At 50.5% G+C, this 20090-nt stretch overlaps 2 protein-coding genes across 4 annotated transcripts in view; one reads left to right on the top strand and one right to left on the bottom strand.

Annotated features, from left to right (window-relative positions):
• CUNH17orf100 (chromosome unknown C17orf100 homolog) overlaps positions 1 to 9057 on the top strand; it is a 36259-nt gene extending 27202 nt beyond the window's left edge. Inside the window, exons 3-5 of one of the 3 annotated variants that reach the window (XM_052756244.1) lie at positions 1799 to 2123; positions 4827 to 4943; positions 8930 to 9057. The gene's annotated coding sequence lies outside the window, so the exon portion shown is untranslated. Of the gene's footprint in view, positions 1 to 1798; positions 2124 to 4826; positions 4944 to 6735; positions 7896 to 8929 lie in introns of those variants that run through there. The other 2 variants (XM_052756246.1, XM_052756245.1) reach the window with 2 other exon arrangements.
• Slc13a5 (solute carrier family 13 member 5) overlaps positions 126 to 20090 on the bottom strand; it is a 24882-nt gene continuing 4917 nt past the window's right edge. Inside the window, exons 3-13 of the mRNA XM_052756240.1 lie at positions 19515 to 19643; positions 19110 to 19246; positions 17738 to 17925; positions 16561 to 16729; positions 14970 to 15092; positions 10046 to 10270; positions 9067 to 9167; positions 7903 to 8021; positions 5720 to 5881; positions 3196 to 3333; positions 126 to 1730 (exon numbers count right to left, since the gene is read on the bottom strand). Of these exons, the coding sequence (XP_052612200.1) occupies positions 1599 to 1730; positions 3196 to 3333; positions 5720 to 5881; positions 7903 to 8021; positions 9067 to 9167; positions 10046 to 10270; positions 14970 to 15092; positions 16561 to 16729; positions 17738 to 17925; positions 19110 to 19246; positions 19515 to 19643 (1623 nt within the window). The 3' untranslated portion in view covers positions 126 to 1598. The remainder of the gene's footprint in view (positions 1731 to 3195; positions 3334 to 5719; positions 5882 to 7902; positions 8022 to 9066; positions 9168 to 10045; positions 10271 to 14969; positions 15093 to 16560; positions 16730 to 17737; positions 17926 to 19109; positions 19247 to 19514; positions 19644 to 20090) is intronic.

Raw genomic sequence — 20090 nt, 5'->3', positions numbered from 1 at the left:
GCCTTGTTTTTTTCTTCTAGGACAAGTGGGGATCCTAATGCTGGCTGTCTCACAGGGTAGCCACAAATATGGAATATGATAACTGGTAGATTCACCATGTCCAGGAAGGCCAGGCACCCAGGAGGTGGACAGAGAATAACTGTTTATTCATCTACCGCCCTCTGTCTCCTCCACAAGGCACAAAATCACAGACCAGTCAGCCCACTGGAACTTTCCATAGCAGACAGATTATTTGACAAGGGTAAGCCTTCAACAGTGTGGTCAGGAGTTACCCTCCCAAGGAACCAGGCACATACTTGGATTTTGATGGGGATTCCTTGGGTCCCCATACTGTCTTCTGCCCAGAAAAAAATGACACCCATGGACCTTATCTACCCTCCAGTGCTTCTTTTCAGAGCAATATAAGTAGGGAAGAGAGTGTCACTGAGGGACAAGGGGGAGCTTCCTTCCCTGTCTCCCTTTCATTTGAGGGGTCCTGTGGGTTCCCATGGACACTCTGGAGTCATTCCCCATACTCTCAGGTCAACTGATTTCCTCTGGGGGGTCTGACTGCTCAGGGACCACCAAACATCACTCAGTCTCAACCACGTTCTGTCGCCACCAGGCCTGGCCACAGTGCACAGCTAGCGAGGGAAAGGCCTTCCCTGAGGAGCTTCGACTCCAGCAGGACAGACCAACTGCAGTGGTCCAGTCCTTGGAAATGAGCTGTTGAAGCTGCTCCAGGTCTAGCTAAGGGGAGACTTAGGTAAGCCACTTGGATACCACCCACCAAAGACCATTGTCCATCCTCAGAGTGTGATCCCAGCTGTACCGGTCTGGCAGGAAGAGCATTCCCAGAAGAACCAAACTGAGCTCCCTGGAGAAACTGGGGTTTTCTCATGAGCCTCTGGCCAGGGGGCTGAGCAGCTTCTGGCCAAGACAACAAAGGGATCTAGGAGTAGAAGGAGGCTCAGTGGGGAGCTGGGAAAGGGCTTTGAATTGTTAATTAATATGAAACAAGACAAGTAGGGGGCAGGTCAGTCAATGGTGAGCAGGAATGTCCTGACATTAGCACCTCAGGTTGCTCAGCCATGGGTGATGGCGCCATGTAGAGTCTAAGTCTTCAGGAAGCTTTGACTCCCACTCTCACTCTGGCGGTGGGAAGCTGCTCAAGATCAGAGTTCAGTCCTGGATGGGAGGTCCCTTCAGAGTGACAGAGATGATCTGGGGCATCCAGAGGACACCATGGGAACAAGGATGTGAGAACCAAAGCCCAGCAGGGGACCAAGTAGTCTTTCAAAGCCACGTGGTACAGGATCTTGAGTTCTGGTCCCGCTGTTTCCTGTCTGTCCCAGAGGGGATGGCAGGGTCCTGGGAAAGATGAGGCCCGTGGCCTCTCAAAGGGACTCACTTACTTCTCTTCCAGTCGCCCATTGCCATCTCTGAATCAGCCTGGAGAAAGAGGTGACTAATTGGCTAGATCTTCTAGAGTGTTGGCATCATTGGATCACACTGGGGTATGAGCACCAGTGCTCTGTGCAAGGTGCGCCAGAGGATCATAGTCCTCAAAAGGGTGGGAGGGGGTTGGGGGGGCCATGCTTGTTCTGCTGTGGCTTTTCCTAAGTGTTAATTCTTGTTGAATTAGCCCAGTCAGGGAACTCATCCAGCTTAAACAAGGACCGTCCCCAGGTGTTAACTGACAAAAACACACATGCAATTCCAATGAAGTTCATCATGAGTCCTGTTTTTACCTATAGAATAAAAAGAGGATCAGTCAGCAACTCAGGTCTTGTCTGGATCTTGTGTTCCTACATTCCAGGCCCCTCTCATCCCCAGACAAAGCAATTCAAGTGTCATTGTTGCTGAAGGAAACCCCGGGAAGGAGTCAGCACAGGTAGGGTCTCTATACCCATTGTGGCATCGGAAAGTGACTTCAAGAGATGATGTGAGACATCTGCCACTTCTTGTGACCCTCCAGCTCTTCCTGCCACCCAGGCTGCAGGCTTTCCTAACACTCATGAGCCGACACTCCAATGCTCTAGCATGACCTTTTTTGCTGGGGCTCAGAATCAAATTTGCAACATGTAGTTTCTGGGATCCACGTGCCTAAAGAAAACTCAGGATGGAGTCTCAGAGTGCCTCAGGTAAGGACCAGTCTGGCTCCCCAGTTCACCTACTCACTCATCCCTGGCCCAGAGCTAAAGTCACTCTTCCCCCATCAGAGGTGAGAAAGCCAAACCTGGCTTGGAAAGCTCTATCTGTGACTGTGTTTGCTTCCAAGACATCACTGACCCCCAAGCAAATGGGCTCTTCATCAGGCATCTCCTCTTCAGACACTCCACAAGCCCTTCTGACTACTGTCCCCCTCCTGGATGTCCTGAGGGTTCTTACTAGTTGTGAATTCTGCTGTCCTATGAGGGCCCCACTCCATCCCTTCCAAGTGTTCAGCCAGGACTTCCCATTTACCCACAAAGGTTTCTGCAGATAGGACCTTCCATGGGAACAGAATTCATATGAGATCATTTCCATAAATAAGAAAGGCTGTACCATAAATAAAAATGTCAAATAGATTTAGGTACTCTCATATCACATGAGGTCCTTCTGTTGTTCTTTCCTTGTGTGTGTGTGTGTGTGTGTGTGTGTGTGTGTGTGTGTGTGTGTGCAGGTGTGCTTGCTCATGCTTGCATGTCTGGGGGCCAGAAACTGGTGTTATCTTCCTTCCCATTTGTCAGATTCATTTTATGTGTCTGAATGTTTTGCCTGCATGTGTGTTCAGGCACAACGTATGTGCCTGGTGCCCGAAGAGCTATAGACCGCTGTGAGCCACTATGTGGGTGCTGAGAACTGGACCTGGGTCCTCTGTAAGAACAGTGAGTACTCTTAACCACCAAGCCACCTCTCCAGCCCTCTGCTTTATGAAGCCGAGCCTGAAGTTCACTAATTTGGCGATACCGGCTGGTCAAGGAGCCCCTGAGAGCCTTCTATTTCACCACCCAAGTCCTGGGGTTACAGGGCAGGCCCCATCCTTCCTGGCTTTTTGTGCAGGTGCTGAGAATCCAAACCCAGGCCCTCATGCCTGCCCAGGAAGCAGTTTACCAACTAAACTGTCTCCCCAGCCCCATATGCCATCCTTTTGAAACTCACACACCATTCACAAACGGGACACATCACTTATACCAACATCATCCAAGAGGAGCAAATAAAAGGAGCTTTTACCATGTCAACAATTTTGAGGTGTCCATAGGCAAACACGATGGCATTAGGCGGGGTGGCCACAGGCAACATGAAGGCAAGGGATGCACTCATGGCACAGGGAATCATGAGGTACAGTGGATGGATGCCGATGGAACGAGCCTGGAGAGACACACAACAACTCACAGCACAGAACACACAGGAGCTCACAGGCCATACTTCCGACGCATTCCCTGAGGCCAGGGTTACAGTCCACCCTTCACAACTGTGTCTGCCTAGTCCCTGGGAACTTCGCACTTCTCTACATGATAACTACTGACCACAAAAGGCTGAGCTCAGAGGCCACCTCCCCTGGATGCTTTTCTGGAGCCCCTCAGTTTAGTCCACATGTTTTGTGGGAGGGCACTTGCTGTAAGCCAGAGGCCATACGGAACCTTTATTTAGATTGCACTGAATCTTCAAATGTCCCATGAGCCATCTGCCTGCCCTGTCACAGACAGAGGCAGTCTGAAGAGCTAGAGTCAGTCCTCCTCACCTGCAAATGCTTCCCCGGGACTGCTTTGTATTGGGAACCCGGTATCTGCCTTTTGGGTTCTACACTTTAAAATTCTACTACATCTACTGGAACAGAGTTGGCATTCGTCATATATTTAGTGAATAAATAAATAACATAAAAATTTTAACAGCTATCAAAGGGACTCTTTATCATGTATATGTGTATTTCCATGTGCAAACGCATCTACAGAAATTTCACTGTAATGATTTAACATCAGAACATAGGAAACTGACTCACTGGCTAGCAAGAGCAGGATGGTGTGTGCAAACAGTGTCACTCAGCCAGACTCTCACCACTGTTCACTTTCTACGTGTGGATGTCCAGGCAGGAACACGAAGGGCCTTCATGGTAGTTCTGGGCAATTTTACTCAGAAATTTTGCCTCTAGAAGAGCCTCTTCCTATTTTGAGATTTTTTTTTTTAAATTTTTACTTTATGAGTGCCTGAATATATGTCTGTGCATCACATGCATGCAGTGCTCGAGGATGCCAGAAGAGGGTGGTGGATCCCCTGGGACAAGAGTTACAGATGGTTGTAAGCCTAATGTGAGTGCTGGGAACTGAACTTGGGCTCTCTGAAAGAATAACCAAAGCTCTTAACCACTGATCTATCTTTCCAGCCCCATAGAAGAGCTTACTTTCAAAGGGCCCCAACTACCTCCTTAGGTTAAAGCCTGTATTTGCCTAGCTGGGGCTGTCTGTGCTCATAGGGTTCACAGGCGATGACAAAGCTAAGGCCTTTGCTTGAGAGAGGAGCATCCCATTGCATGCCCAGCACCAAAAGATCCCCTTCCCCATTCCTGCTCCCTTTGCTCCCTGTCCTCCTCAGCCTGTCTTCTTCCTCCTCCCGCTCTCCTCTCCAGCCCTCCTCCTCCACCTTTTCCTTCTCTACTTCCTTAACCCTTGTCTGGGCAGCCTGCTCAGGGAAGGAGACAACTCCCCTGCTGTTTCAAAGACCTCTGTCTTCCCGAGCAATAGGAGGAAAAACCATTTGCTCCTATTTGCTTTTTTGAACTGGATGCCCCAGGCTGCTTGGATGGGAATTTACCAGCTTTGTCTCTGAGCTCGGACTAACCACCGCCTTTCCCTGTTCCTCTCCAGGGCAGGCTTTGGTGACTCCCTCGTTCAGGTGCTCTGTGGATCGTGTACGGTTTGGGGATTCTCAGCACACCTCTAGAATGGGAATCAGGTCTTCTGGCTTTTCCTGAACTCCCTGAGGTCAGTACTACTCTTAATGAATGACAGCGGGAACAGATGACAGCCAATTTCCCCATAGACTTTGCTTCCTCCTCAGTTCCCAGCTCACAGCTGAGTTTGCCCTGGAATCAACATTCATCAGTCCTTCCTCTAGTTATGCATGCCCTCTCCTCCTCTTGACAGAAAGGCCTATCCAATCCTCCCATTCTTGAGTCCTACATCCCCTGGGCTTCTTTCTGTGGTCTCAGCCAGTGACATATGCCCTCTTCTAACTTGAAAAATAACCCAGGTAGTTAGATTAATATAACAGTTGTGTGGTTATTGGTGCGTGTGTGTGTGTGTGTGTGTGTGTGTGTGTGTGTGTGTGTGTCTAACTGAGGATTGAATCCAGGACCTTACACATGCCAGACAAATGCTTTACCACTGAACTATATCCCTAGCCTTTTTTTTTTTTTCCCGAGACAGGGTCTCACTAAGTCACGTTGACCCTGCAACCATTCCATCCTGCCTCCGTCTCCCAAACCAGCTGTCTTACTGATGCGATAACGTATGTGCACCTGGTCCACATTTGGTGCTTTGGGCAGGTGTGAAGGAATACAAAGAATGAACAAAGTAGTAAGAGAGGCCTCAGGGCCAGGGTCATCAAGTGTGCACAATACCACATCAGAGCCAGGGCCATGTTTGAGTATTCAAGCCTGGTGAGGCTTGGGATCCTAATTTTCCTGCCTCTCAGGAAATTGTCACGGGTTCACAACTTCCCATGAAATGTTCTTCCTGTCTCCAGCAGACTTACTTACCATAGCGGCAAAGATAGGCAGGAATAGGGTGGTGGTAGCCACATTACTTGTACACTCTGTAACCATAGCAATAAGACAGGACAAGAGCAAGGTAATGGTAGCAGGTTTCATTGAGTTCAAGGGCTCCATATGTCTTGCCATCCACTCAGAGAGCCCAGAAGCCTGGGAATCACAGAAGACATCATTTCAGGGCTCCTGCTTTACAGTTCCTCCAGGATCCAGGGAGCTCAGTCTACCCCATCTCCAATCCCCTCTCTTGCACGTAGGTAATCTGATCCAGCCCTACAATTTTCATCCTCCTCAATATTTTGGTTCCTACAACTTTGCTTGTGGCTCAGCTGATCTAGTAACTAGATTCAAACGTCAGATGTTATCTGGAAGTTTCTGTTGGAATGTCCTGTGAGCACATCAGGTTCAACATGCCCCAGCCCCTAGGTTCCTCTTCTTCAGTCCAGAATCTGCTTCTTTCTCTAGGATCCCTAACTAGTGAACGGATCCACCTCCCATTGCTGCTAGGAGATTATATATATATATATATATATATATAAAATGACCTGCTAATTCCTGGTACCCAGCAGTCACAGGTTACCCTAGATGCCTCCTATCCACCTTCTCCCCTTAGTCTTCTGCATTCTCAAGGCTTGGCAGAATGACCTGGGCAGTTGAGGATTTAGCCTTAGAGCTCTGGGATAGGATGACAAGAGCAGAAAGCAGATAGACAAGAGGCCAAGGGCAGAGCCTTGGAAAACGATCCCATTTGTGGGAGAACTGAAGAAGAACCAGTGGAGGAGGCTGAGGAGGGACAGTGGAAGAAGGGAGGCAGGGAAAGAGGGATCCTGGCGATCAAAATGGCGGCAAGTGTCAAGGAGAAAGTGGCCAAGTTCAGGGGATGGGTTAGATGAAGACTGCAGAGAGCCCACTGGTTCTTCTCTAGCCCTGCGGGCCTCTGACCACCACTCCAGACTCAGGATGTCCATCTGACCAAGTCATTCCTGGCTGTTTCTCTTTGCCTTCAGAGTCAAGGCCACGCCTGCTATCCTGAAACCAGGCCTTCAAATGCCGGCTTCTGCTGGCCTCTTCAACCTCACTGCCTCAGCCAGGTACCTCTTTGATCCTGTGTCACTTCTTCCCAAAAGGCTCTTGTAGATGCCCCCAAGTCTCTAGACTGTGAAGTCTTCAAAAACACATACTATGTGTCGATGTCTTCTATAACTTCTGTGCCTGGTCTATCACTAGGAATGTACCAGGAATGTTGGATAAGTAAAAGAAAATGCCAGATGGAGAAATGGATTGGTAGGTGGAGGAATGGTGGCATGAGAGGTAACTAGACTGGTGGATTTGCTCATCTGAAGCATGTATTAACTTATATCAATATATGATCTGCATGTTAGGCTGTGGATAGGGTTCAGTGCTACAGTGTTTTGTGTGGGCTTGATCCCCAGCACTAAAGAAAGAGCATGCATGTATTCCTGTGCACCAGGCTTTGCCCTAGATGCTGAGGAAACATTAAACACAGTGCAGGCCAAGTCTATCTGTTACGTTACGTTCCTGCATGGATGGAAAGATGGCTGGATGTGTTGGATAGATGTGTGCCTGGATAGAATGGATGATGAGGGAGGAAGGAAGGGAGAACTAAGAAGAGAGGAAGGGTGAATGAGTGGGGTGGGAAGGATGGAAGGGAGAGAAAGGGAGGGAGGAAAGAGAGAGAGAACAGGAGAACCAGGAGCCAGAGGGAGCCAGGGGAGAGGATGGGACAGATGGATGGATGATAGCAGTCCCAAGCTAGCTCAGCACCTTCTGCTCAGGAGACTGTTAAATTGCGTTTTCCCTTAAAAACTGGTCTTTTCCTATGCTGCTAAGTACTTAGCTAGAAAAAAGTTTTGAAATTCTAAAACCATCTCAACAAGGAGTGAAGCAAGTAGAGGACCCACAGGACGTGGTGAGAATACTCAGGAGGGCTCAGAGAGACTTCCCTAGGATTCCTCAAGGCTACAGCATCTTCTGCCTCTCATGCTGCCCTACTTCCCCCTTCGTGACCCTGTTTGTGGTGGCAGCACAGAGTCCCCTGCTTAAAGAATATGCAGTTCTGTGGTGACAGATGGCCCAGGGATGGAAGCGGGGTGGATGGTGACGTCTGCCACCTCTTAGTAGAATTCAAGGGCCACCTAGAGCTGGACAAGTACCTCACATCCTTTTGCCATAGCAAAGCCTCCCCCCAGGAGCAGCACTATGCTCCAGGGCATTTTCTCCTGGGTGTACTTCCAATCCAGCAGTGCTGGGGGATAGAACGGAATTTTCCTTTCTGTGAAGAAAAAACACACATTTACATATGTGCACACGTGCATTAGAAAGCAAGAGATGTAATCAGAAGAAATTAGCCAATAAAGATCACGAGGTACCACTGTATACCTGCATAGTAGCTACAATTTGCAATAATCACTGTACTGCTTGCTGGGGAGGATTTGGTTATATGCTTGGCTAAGGGCATAGTTAAGTCGGAACCACCTTTTCAGAAAGCCATCATATTAAAAAAAAAAAAAAAACAACTATTAAGCATTTAAAGGCATCTCTATTCTTTTACTGTGACAGTAACACTGCTGGGGATTTAGCCTAAAGAAACAGCTTTCAAAGAAAAAGCTGTATCCAGAATATTTTACATAATGAAAAGTTCAGGGCTGGTGAGATAGAACAGGGAGGAAAGGTACTTCTCACCAAGCCTGAGACAACTCCCAAGAGTTGTCCTCTCACCTCCACACATGCACCATGGCACACTCGCGCGCACACACACACACACACACACACACACACACACACACACACACACGCGCGCGTGCAGCGAGGTGGGGGTGTGTGTAAAATTTTTTAAAGAAAAAAAAATGCCAAAATACTCCAGAGCAGGAAGATTACAGGATCCTTCTATGTGATAAAGTGTTGAAGAAGATCAATTTAGCAGCTGTAGCATAGTGGGAATGTGGACAAAGAAGTTCCGAGCCAACGTAAAAAAACCAAACAACAAAGAGGCAGGGTTCAGGCTGTGTGTGCTTAGACAGCTTTACAGTATGTACGCGCGTCACAAAAACAGAAAGGAAGAAAAAATATTATGGAGAATTTGAAACACTTTCTGTGCCTGCCAGGATGTGTAAATAAGATTTCACATATTGAGATACAAAAAGAGAATCTACCTGTCTTAAAAAATGTCCATTTCCCTAGGCTTTGTAATGGAGCCGGTCATGTTCAGGAGGGCAGGATTCTCTGCCCTCTAGACCCAGGAACTACCCCATGGGGATCCTTTGCTCTCAGGACCCCAATCACAATGACTGGAAAAGCCATGAGAGAAGAAGACTTACCTTCCTCAGTCTGGCTGCTGAAGTTAAACTTGGGCTTCTGTGAAGGTACAATGAAAAGCAAGATGGCCACAAAGATGGCCACTGTGGCGTCAGTGACATAACTACATGGGGAAGCACACGTAAGGAACTCAGTGACCGTCACACCACCACAAATTTGCCCCGACCCGCACTTCCGAATCTAAATGCTCCTTCAGGAGGAAATGGGCTCTATTAGGTATAAACACCAGAGGCCCAAGAATCAAGGTTAGGAGTGGGTGGGAAGCTGAGTCTTGCTATAACCAATACCTTGAAATTCTTGGCCACCAACTTTGGGTGACCGTCTCTCCCCATCACCAGAACCTCATCCCCCACCACACACATCAACCTGCACTGCTCCGTGAGTGAACTTCCTGATTTCTTAGCCAGGAGTTTTAGACTTCTGGATTCACTGGACCTCACGGACTCTGTTGCTAAGCCAAGTAACTAAGATGGAGTAGCCAGCTGCGGGCAGCCACCTCCTCACTCACATCTTCTGCCTTTTCCAGGGTAATCATTCCTCAACCTTTCTTGTATGCTTCCCCATCAAAGCCCAGGGAGAAACCACATATACTCCCTCCCACTAAGTTTCCAAGTAACCTTGATGCATCTAAGATAGGTTCTAAAGAAAGATAAGAAAGGAAGATGTCAGAAACCAAGGCTCTAAGAGACCTACTCCAGCCCATTTAAACTGTACCAGGGCTCTGGCCACCCTGCTCAACAAGCATTTTTTTTTTTTGTTCAGCCCTCTGTGGGACCTGAGGGAGCCACAGAAACACATGCACCTGCAGTTTCATCATCAAGGTGGACAGTGAAAGAATGAAGCCCACAGAACGTTCCTCTAAAGCCTAGCTCCAGAACACAGGGCCCAAGTTGCACCCTCCTCTTGCTGCCTGTTGCTGAGAGCAGTGGCATTTAGACAGCATTATCCTAAACTAAAAGGCCTTCCTCCAAGTCAACTTACTTGGTTCTTCCGTCCACCCAGGCAATGGACAGCCAGCCAGGTGTGAAGCCGGGGTCTCGGGAGAACCATAGGATGATAAGCAGAACAAAGCAGAAGAGCACGTTGTATTCGGGGTAGGTCAAGGGCCCCAGCTTCTTGGCCTCCTCCTGCAGCACCTTGAAGGTCAACTTCTTGTTGTTCCTCTTCTTCTGCCCGCAGCAGATGCAAGATTTTTTAAATATAGACCTTGTAAGGATGAGGGGAGAGCAGGGCAGATGGAATGACTCAGGGGTAGAGTCTGACTGACTCACAGCAGAATGCTGTGGCCAGATACACCACCACCCTGCGTCCTGACTGCTCTGGAGCCAGCATGGGTTCAGCCCTCCCTCGTCCCTCCTCTGATTTTCATCTGCTCCCCTGATCCCCCACCCCAGCTCATCTCAGGTAGAGACTGTTGAAAGGTCGAGGCTGAGGGCCCAGAGCACAACCCCAGGAACATCTCCAAAGCTGAGGATAAGGTGGTACAAAGCGGGTGTGCCACCATCTCAGCCAGGTCACCAGGACAGCAGTAGATGGAAAGGAGTGGTTAGAAGGCTGAGTGGGAGACAGAACATGCTAATGGTGTTCATCAGCAAAGCTGATGTAGCCGTTAGCAAAGGGAAGACTGACTGTGCTCCAGGGTCCCCAAGAAGAAGGCCACAGGAAGTTCAAGAGCCTACAGGATCTGGACTCACACAATCCTCACATGATCTCCAAGCTTTCCTCTTCCCATTACAACCTGGAGCTGCCTTCCACAGTGCTGGAACTATTTCTAATGGTTCCAGAGGGTAGGAGAAAGGAGAGGGCCCTGACAGAATTGGCCAGAACTGGACAGAATTGGACAGGACTCAGGAGACCTAGGGTAGGCAGCAGCTATGGCTGAGACAAGAAGGAGGCCAGCCGAGGCTCTACATTGGGATGGCCCCTTCAAGGTGTTCCATTGGAAGATGGGCCTGCCAGGATGGCTTGCATGGACTCCCCTGGGGAGGTGGCTTGAAGCAGCAGGAAGGAGGGGGATTTTTCGAAAAAGGCAACTGGGCTGCATGGAGTAGGTAAATGGGGATAGCAAAGAATAAAATGCAGGCCCCAAGTTCTTCTCAGAGGACATGTCACACATATGTCCCACCTCTGTTGGCCTCAAAACAGTGAGGCAAGGCCAAAAGCATTGTCCCAGGAGAGCTCTCTCCTCCAGAACCCTTTCAGGGCTCAGCACAAAATTCCCAGGGGTACTAGGCTGATGCAAATTGTTTGGTTCCGACAGCCATGCTAGATGTGAACCACCTTTGAGGGCAATGTCAGTGCCAGTGGCATGGCTGCCTCCCACAGACACTAGGTCATCAGAACTTGACCTCCTGAGGTCCTTGAGGATCAGGAAGGGGGCAGCAGCGAGGCTCCTATGTCTGCAGAAGCAGCTGGGGCCTCCCCGCTGAACTGGGGAAGGCCTCCCTCCTAAGATCCTCCGGTGTGGGGCTGGCTGGCTCTGCTGTCACCGGTGGGGACCTGTCTGCCATCACTGGCTCCAGAGTCTATGCTCTTCTAAGCACTGACTGGCTGCTACCTGCCATCCCAGAGACTTCGGAGCTGCTCTGGGGACTCCTACATTCCAGGATAAGGGGTGGCCTTGGCATTTCTGGTTACCTAGCATGGAACGGGCAGTGAGAAACCTGGGCCCAGCTGGTGCTGATGAGAAGTTCCTGACAGCACAGACTCCGGGACTGTGTGGAGTATTCAGCCTTCTGATGCTGGCCCCCACAGTGGTGACACTGAACCCCCTGACCCTTGCTCAGTTTAACCGAGCACCTTCTCTGGGTTCATTTCATCCGGTGGCCGCTCGATCCTGTGGATACCCTGGAGCTGGGTTAGGGACCACAGTGTCCTTCTGCAGAAGAATGGCCTCCATCATGGTGCATCAGAGGGAACTGGGTATGCTGCAGAGCCGCAGGGAGTGAGAGAGATCCCTGGGTCCACGAGTGCCTCCCCATGGCGCCAGAAGGAAGAACTCTCAGAAAGAACATTTGTCCCATTTTCGGCTGAGGCCAGTTGGGATGCCTGAGTGCAAGACAGCTCTAACATGCCACATCATTCCTATCGGTCCTGGGTGAAGGTCTGTGACTGCCTATAAACTCGAGCAAAACAGGTTTTCTGCCAAGACCTTGGGTCTGCTATCCATCTTCAGACGAGAATCTTAAGAATGATCGAGACACAAGGAGCAGTAGAGGCACCTTCTGTGGCTGGGAAATGTGATTCCTGGCTTCTCCAGACCTGGTCCAGGAAGCCACAGACGCATGGAGAGATCACCAGGTTCTGGTACGTGGTGGGGCATGGCCTAAGACAGAGGACTGCTCCTATGTCTGCTGAGCTGTTTGCTCTCTCCCTTGGAGATCTGGAATGGAAATCAGGCTCCCTGTGAGCCACGCTGCACTTGGCGTCCCAGTTAGAGCGGTATGTCCAGGAGGACTGGAGTAGAAGATAGCCCTGCTTCTCTCCCGCTTGCAGCCAGAAGTTCTGGTATATTCCTGGCAGATGCTGCTCAGGCTTCTCGTGGCCCACAAGAGCAGTAGAAGCTGTCCAGAACTGGGTGGAGCCCTAGCTGGGTTGTCGGCTAAGCTTTCAGGGGCCCTGTGTCAGCGGTCAGATGCTAGTTGGGAAGCTGGTGGTGCCCTGATAGGCTTGCTGCCCAGCCAACTCCCTCTGCACATTTGACCTTAGCATTTTAGGGAAACCCAAGGCCATAGGTCGTCCTTCTAACACCAGGACAGCAACCCTTGGCACAGGCTCTGGAGCTGACTGACTGGACTCCAATCCCAGGCCTACCACTTCGGTGCTGTACAATGTGGCACGGGCCATATAACCTCTCCAATCGTTTTATCTGTATACTGGCAATAACTGTACTAGCCCTTACCTCACAGCTTGTCATGAAGATTAATTCATAAATGTAGAGTGCTTAAAATAGTGTCTGGCATGCAATGCGTCTCTCTCTCTCTCTCTCTCTCTCTCACTCTCTCTCTCTCTCTCTCTCCTTCCTTCCTTCTTTCCTTCTATTCTTTTCTTTTGGCAGTGCTGATGATGGAATCCAGAGCCTTGTACCATGGAAATGCTCCACCATTGGGCCACACCCTTGACCCTTGGGTGTTTATCTGTCTATTACATTTATTTGTGCATGCATGCTTGCATGCCTCTGTGTGTGTGTGTGTGTGTGTGTGTGTGTGTGTGTGTGTGTGTGTGTGTGTGTGTGTGTACATGCTACAGCGCACGTATGGAGGACAACTTGGAGGATCAGGTCTCTCCAACCATGTGAGTATTGGGGAATGGAACTCAGATCATCAGGCTTGGCAGCAAGTGCCTTTCCCCACTGACCGCCTGGGCCATTACTGGCCCTATGTTTTTATCTTTGGGACAAGGTCTAACTATGTAGTCCAGGCTAGTCTGGAACTCACAATCCTCCTACCTCAGGCTCCTGAAGGCTGGGATTTCAGGCTTGTACACCACACCTGATAGGCACTTTAATTCCTACTTCCTCATGAGGCAACACAGATATCAACCTGCAGTGGGTTCAAGGGACCATCTGCTGATCGGCCCGCCGCCGGATGGCTATGAGTGAACAGCAGGACATGAGTCCTGGTGCACATTCAAGAAGCTGAGTGAAGAGAGCTCTTATCAATGCTTCCCCTCTTTTAGTGGGGGAGGGGAGTCTGGACACAGGGAGGGTGGGTGGCTGGTGGGAAACACTGTCTGATGCTAGTAAGTGCTGTTGTAATTCCTCTGAATATGTGTAGCAATTTGAAAATGCAACTTTGTGAAAATGGTTCCTCTTTCAGAAGAAAATGGATTTTTTTTTTTGAATGCCTCATTTCCCCCCATGAAGTCACAGGTTCCTAGGCCCTTTCTACCAAGTCTCTTCCCTGGGGTCAGAGACACCCATTTTTTCCTGGGTTCAGGCTCCCTGGTGGTTCCTAACTGCCTTCCCTCCCAGTGTGGCAGGGTCACCTTTGTGCCGCTGGTACATTTATGTCTTTTAAAACAACAGCTTAGCTGGGCGCTGGGGAAGGCAGAGGCAGGCAGATCTCCAGGACAGCCAGGGTTACACAGAGAAACCCTGGCTGAGGTGGGGAGGGGGAAGCTATTTGTCAGCCCCACGTCATAGTTTCTGTCCAAAGTCTGGCTGCATCAAGGGTGACGCTGGGTGAACTTGACAGTGTGCTGGGAATAGGAAGGCAAAACTTTCCAGGCCTGGTACATTGCTGGGAACACCACAGACATTTAGGGACGGTCTGAACTTAGACTAACACAGACTTTATAAAGAGGACTGCTGTGACCTAGCCTACTAGACCCATGTGACTAAGTGGTAATGTGTCCAGTCGGCTGTGTTGGCTTGGCACGTGGAGACAGCCTTCTCTTTCAATTGCTTTAGCCCGCAGAGATGGCAACACCTGCTCTAGCCCCCTGACCAGGAGACATGCAGGAGTCAGAGGGGCCCTGGTTCACAGTCAAGGGGAAGGGAAGGGGTAGCGTTAGAGCCTGAGGACAGGCGTCAGTCAAATCACGGGGCTGGGAAACACCCAGTGGTGGCTCAGAAAAATGAGTTACTCTAAGGGAGTGGCAGAGAGGGAAAGCTGGGAAAAGGGCAGCCCTGGAGCTGGCCTTCCGGGCTGGGGAGGTGAGGAGGCGAAAGGTAGAACTCTCCCCCCGGGCTGAAGGAACAGCACATACAAAGTTGGAGCCAGCCTCCAGGCATGACAAAAATAGAAGAGCAAGCCAGCAGGTCAGGCCAGCAGGTCAGGCCAGCAGGTCAGGCTGGAGAAACAGGGCCTGGTGGAAGAACTTTGCAGACTGGCCCCGGGGCTGAGGGCTTGGTGCAGGAGTCTGGCACGGTCAGATGCTAGCCAGAGAGCGGCCCCACACTTACTTGGATCCCATGTACAAGCAATGGAGCCACATCCAGGACAGCACCAGCATGATCAGCATGTTGGGGAAGGCAAATCCAAACCAAGAAGCAAAATTCAGGACTTCTTTACTGTCAGGAAACAATCTGAAAAGAGAAACACTGGTCTGTACCTCCACTGCCATGCTGAGCTGTGGGGAGCAGGCCAGGCAGCTGAACCCTAAGAGGTGGATGGGTCCAGGCACCAGAGTTCATCATGGTTGGGGACCCCAGTACATGGCCTCAGCAAGAGATAAGACTGAAGAATGAATGACTAGGGACACTTCTGTGGGAAACAGACCCGGCTGAATGTCTCGTGGAAGTACAGCCCAGCCTCTGGAAAAGCACACCTCTGCCGCACGTGCATACGATCTGGCTGACAGCTTCGGGGAGTGCATGGATCTCTCTGAAACCTCACTGGGTGTGTTTCTGCGGGGGGACTTCTCTGTGGACTGGAAAGATGTTCTCCAAGCCCTGCCTTCCTCCCAACCTAGGCTCTGCCTCCCTAAGCTCCCTGCTAGCCCTGTTTAGCTCAAGGACATCAAATCCCACTCAGACCTTCCTCCACTCAGCCCGGGGAAGGCTGCTTTTTGCAGTGGAATTTAAGGGAAAGTCCCAGGATTGTGATCACAGAGAACACTTTCAGGATCAAAAGACCCTGGCTGTTAAATCTCAAGCTTTTGACCTGACAGGCCAGCTGCTGCCCCCGCCTCCTACTCTCTCCTTTATACCTCCGCTCCAGCGCCAGCTGCCCTCCCCACCAGCTGCCCTCCCCACTAGCTGCCCTCCCCACCGCTGTCCAGAGCTCTTGTCTACACAAAAGAGGCACCGTTCCCTTTTTGCTCCTAACCATTATAATTTGTACATATTTCAATTAACACATTATTTGCCAGGCTGCCTGAAGATCCCTCTACACCTGGCACCTCCAGCAGACCATGAAAAGCCCATGGAGGGGCTTCTCTCCCCTCCATGATCTTCCAAGCCCACCCAGCACAAGGCAGAGTCTACACATGGGATCCTCACAGCCTATGTCCCTTTGCAGTCAAAGACACTTCTCGGCTACCCTCGTAAATGCACTCGAGGCCTCAGCAGGATACTTAGTTAGTGGGACTACAGTGAAGGAGACTGCAAGGCGATGGGTAGCCCAACCCCAACTCTCTGTGCCATCTATAGACCCCAAAGATCAGGACCCTGGCCACTGTCAGTCAGTGTTAGTGAGCTGGGAAGGGCTCTTTTAGAGCTGTCCGTTTTCTGTGAATTCAACCTATGATATTAGTGCAGAGTCCAAGCCACATCCCCTGTCTGATAGAAGCCCTGAGCCATTGGAAAAAGTTGGACTTGCCCCATGGCAGAAAGCAGCCTTGTCCATGAGCTCCAGGACATCAGGTCTCCATTCCCTGGGAGGACTCTTAGTGGGTGCAGGAATGTGGGGACACAGAGACTATATGTGTTCATCCTCCCTCCCTACTAGACTGATAGCTCCAGAGCCAAGACAGGAGGAAAAGAGAGCTGAGTAAGCACCCCCCAGCCCCAGAAACCCATGCTGATGTCTCCTGAAGGCACAGCCATGACTCACTCCTGCATCTGGCCCAGGAGCACCACGTTGGGTCCTGTCCCGGTCAAGGTGGCCGTACCCCCAATGCTGGCTGCATAGCACACACACAGGTGCATAGCCTTGTACATGTTCTTTGTGTCTTCATCTTCCTGCTTCTGCACAGTGATGTCTTCAAACATCACCTGGTTTCCTAGGGTGGACATGGGGCTGTTAGCCATGTCCGCTGTGAAGGCCACCCAGCCATTCAAAGCTCTTTACTCTGCCACTAACATGAGGTCAGGCACTCACCTTGCCAGGTGCACATGTATTCCACAGCTCCAGCCCCAAATCACAGTCAGGCCCCATCTGCCTTCCCACAATCCCTTGGAATGGCTTCCCTAGGTATCCTCCACATACTTGCCAAGCCCAGAAACTTGAGGCATATGTTCCTATTTCCTGGTTCCTTCCTGTTTGTTGCTCAAGCCACTCCCTGAATCCAAGGGTGCCTCGGTCTACCTCAGATGCCTCTCCTCCCAGTGAGGCCCTCGCTCTCTGAGCCGCCATGCTATCCAGCCTGCCTAAGGCTTCTCCCAAAGCAGTTGACTTGGGCGATCATGCCCACTTAGGTCATCCCACTGAGATCCACAAAGAGTCAGTGGTCAGAGTGTGCCTGGTCACTTCCATGTGGCCAGAACCTCACCCAGGGCCTAGAAACCAGGCAGTTGCCACAGTTCCTGAGTTCCTCCTGTGCAGAGTCCTGGGGAAGAAGAGCGAGTAGGCAGAGGGTGAAGCAGAACCTATCCTGCATCTTCTGAGTCCCGAGCCTAGTAGGAAGCAAACCCCAGACCTGTAGGAGTAGAGCAAGGGGTGGCCTGCTTAAGGAGAGCCAAGAAGGCAGCCCCAAAGAAAACAAGAGTAGCAAGGGTGAGGAGCATTCATTAGGTGCTCAATGATGCCTAAGTGAATTATCAAATGAATACGTGATACTTTTTATCATGGGACCAGTTATGATATCTGGCTAAATAATGCAATGCTCTAAGCACAAGTAAAGGACCTTTCTTTTATGTGATAACCCAAACCCCAATACTAAAAACTATTTCCCTATTTTTTCCCCTCTAGGCACGTTTAGGGAATGGTACAGGGAGACCGGGAGACAGGAAGTAGCCATAGCGTCCAGCAACAGCAGGGAAGGCCACGGCTGCACTAAGCCAGTGTGTACCTGGAAACTCGCCGGCCTTGGCCTTGTCCGACAGCTCTAGTGTTTCCTGGCAGGTATCCAAAGCTGCATGTGTGGCTACTATTTGCTCCAGCATGGCCTCCACGATGGGCATCATCATGGCTGTGGTGGCAGTATTGCTGATCCACATGGACAGGAAGGCCGTGACAAACATGAAGCCCAGCATCAGCCTGCAGAGGAGGGCCAGAGAGGAAAGCCAGAGTCCCTCGTGCCCCACCCACCACATCCCAGGGCACAACTAGGAGCTGGAAGCCACCCTTCCTGTCCACTCAAGATCAGGTGTGCCCACACGGGGTGGCTGGTTGAGCACTCTCTTCTCCCCCTCGCCCTCCTGCCCGGCCCCGCTTCCTCTCTGTGACAGTTGATTTGCATCATCAACTGGACTCGATTAAGGAATGCCTGGTCAGAAAGTACCCTTCTGAGTGTGACCGTGAAGGACAGACCAGGAGACCATGAGGGCTCCAGCATAGCGAATGAATAGATTCCACCCTCAATGGATTTATAATGGGATGGCATTTATTGGGAGGTGGTGAAACAGGAGAAGTAGAGCCTGTGGCCTAGCCAGCCACACGCTTGGAGCCCAGTTAATGGTATAGACATGAGTTCCATCTTTTGGAGAAGTCCTCAAGTCCAATCAGAAAGCGGTTGGTTCCTCCTATATCATTTGTATCACTACAACACCACAGGGCACATGGCGGATAGCAGAGGAACTGGGGTGGGGGATGAGGTGGGTTTGATAAAAACGCATTATGTGCACCTATGAAGTTCTCAAATAATAGAAAAGAGGTGGGGCCTAACCGGAAGGATTATGTCATGGGGGCTTGTCCTTGGTGGTGTGTCTTGCCATGACCTCTGGCTCTTGGCTCCCTCTCTTGCTTCCTGTCTGATGTAGGTAAATTTCTGCTACCACACACTTCTGCCACCATGGCATTCTACTGAAGTATATAAGACCAATCAACCATGGACTGGTCACCATCCAAAGCTATAAGCTAAAGTAATTCTTCCTTCCTTTAAGTTTTTCCTCTTACGAATTTTGTCACAGACATGAGAAAAGTCACTGTATAGATTCTCTGTTACCCCTCTTCTCACAAACATTGCTGATATCTATACTGCCGGCTGGTAGGCCAGAAAGAGGCCCCAAACTCAGCTATGGGTCTAAGAAATTCTCATTTAGCATTTGGTCTGCCTTAGCAAGACTCAGGGTGTGGTAGACCAAACCCCACATGTAGGCAGATTAGCTTTCTACATAGATCTAGAAGATTCCCACTATCTTACATAGAGCCTCTCCTCTCCTAAATCCCAAAGATCTAAGCCGAGATCTTCCTCTGTGGCCAAAGAAAGAAGATGTACTTACCGTGAGGGCTGGGTCCCCACATAGAGCAGCATTCTCAGGGCAATTCTCTTATGAAGTTTCCAGCGCTCCACAGCCACGGCCACAGTGAGGCTTCCCAGGAAGAGCATGTTGGTGTCCTTCATGTACTGCATACACACCTGAAGGGTGGCAGGGGTGCCCCATCAGGGCAATCACCAGTCACATCCTACTTGGGGCCAAGGCTGCTACCCAAGTCCCCTAGACAGCTAAGTAAACCAGACACTGATTTCAAAGGTAGCTTGGAAGGATCTGTCTCCGTACTTGTCCTCAAGGGATCCACTACTAGACTTCTGTAGCTATCCCTAGGCCTTGGAAGCTCAGAGGGGCTCAGAGAAGGAAAGTACATGGGAGGACCAGAAACCACCAGTTCTTGTTCAGCTTACTCACCTGCTTGGAGTCCAGTACCTTCAAAAGTGGGAAGAGCAGGGCAGGCAGGAGGGAGGTGACGGCCACCGGGATGACATCTGTGCACCAGTAGATAGCCATGAGGATGATAACATAGGCGCACCTGGCAAACTGAAGAGACAGTTCTGAGGTCTGGAAGGCTTCCCTTCTGCATCCCAGCTTCACGGGGTGGGGGGTGGGGGCAGCTGTGATGGAGAAGCCTACGCCCTGCTCCTGAAGAGTGTGGCTCTCTAAGGCTCAGGGCAGACAGGAAGAGCCAGCTTGGCCCCAAGTCCAACCTTTCCCTTCCTCCCTCCTTCCTGCTGTGCAGTCCTAGCACCACAATAAACAAACGTTTTCAAAGAAAGATTGCACCCCATAAGCAGCCCAGGACACCTCCCTATTGACTGGAGCAGTGTTTCCCAATCCCGTGCACTGACATTTGGAGCAGAGACAGGTCCTTGATGTGGGGACTTTTCTCTACACAGTGGGATATTTTAGCTTCACTTTGTCCTCCAGTCAACAGACAGCAGCAGCATTCTCTCTAGTCGCAACAACAAAAAGTTGTTGCCATAATCT

This window comes from Peromyscus californicus, unplaced genomic scaffold (genome assembly GCF_007827085.1).
Source record: "Peromyscus californicus insignis strain IS unplaced genomic scaffold, ASM782708v3 Scaffold_3__1_contigs__length_106647218, whole genome shotgun sequence".
Lineage (NCBI taxonomy): Eukaryota > Metazoa > Chordata > Mammalia > Rodentia > Cricetidae > Peromyscus > Peromyscus californicus.
Note: the sequence above shows the minus strand (reverse complement) of the source record. Positions and strands in the feature narration are given on the sequence as shown.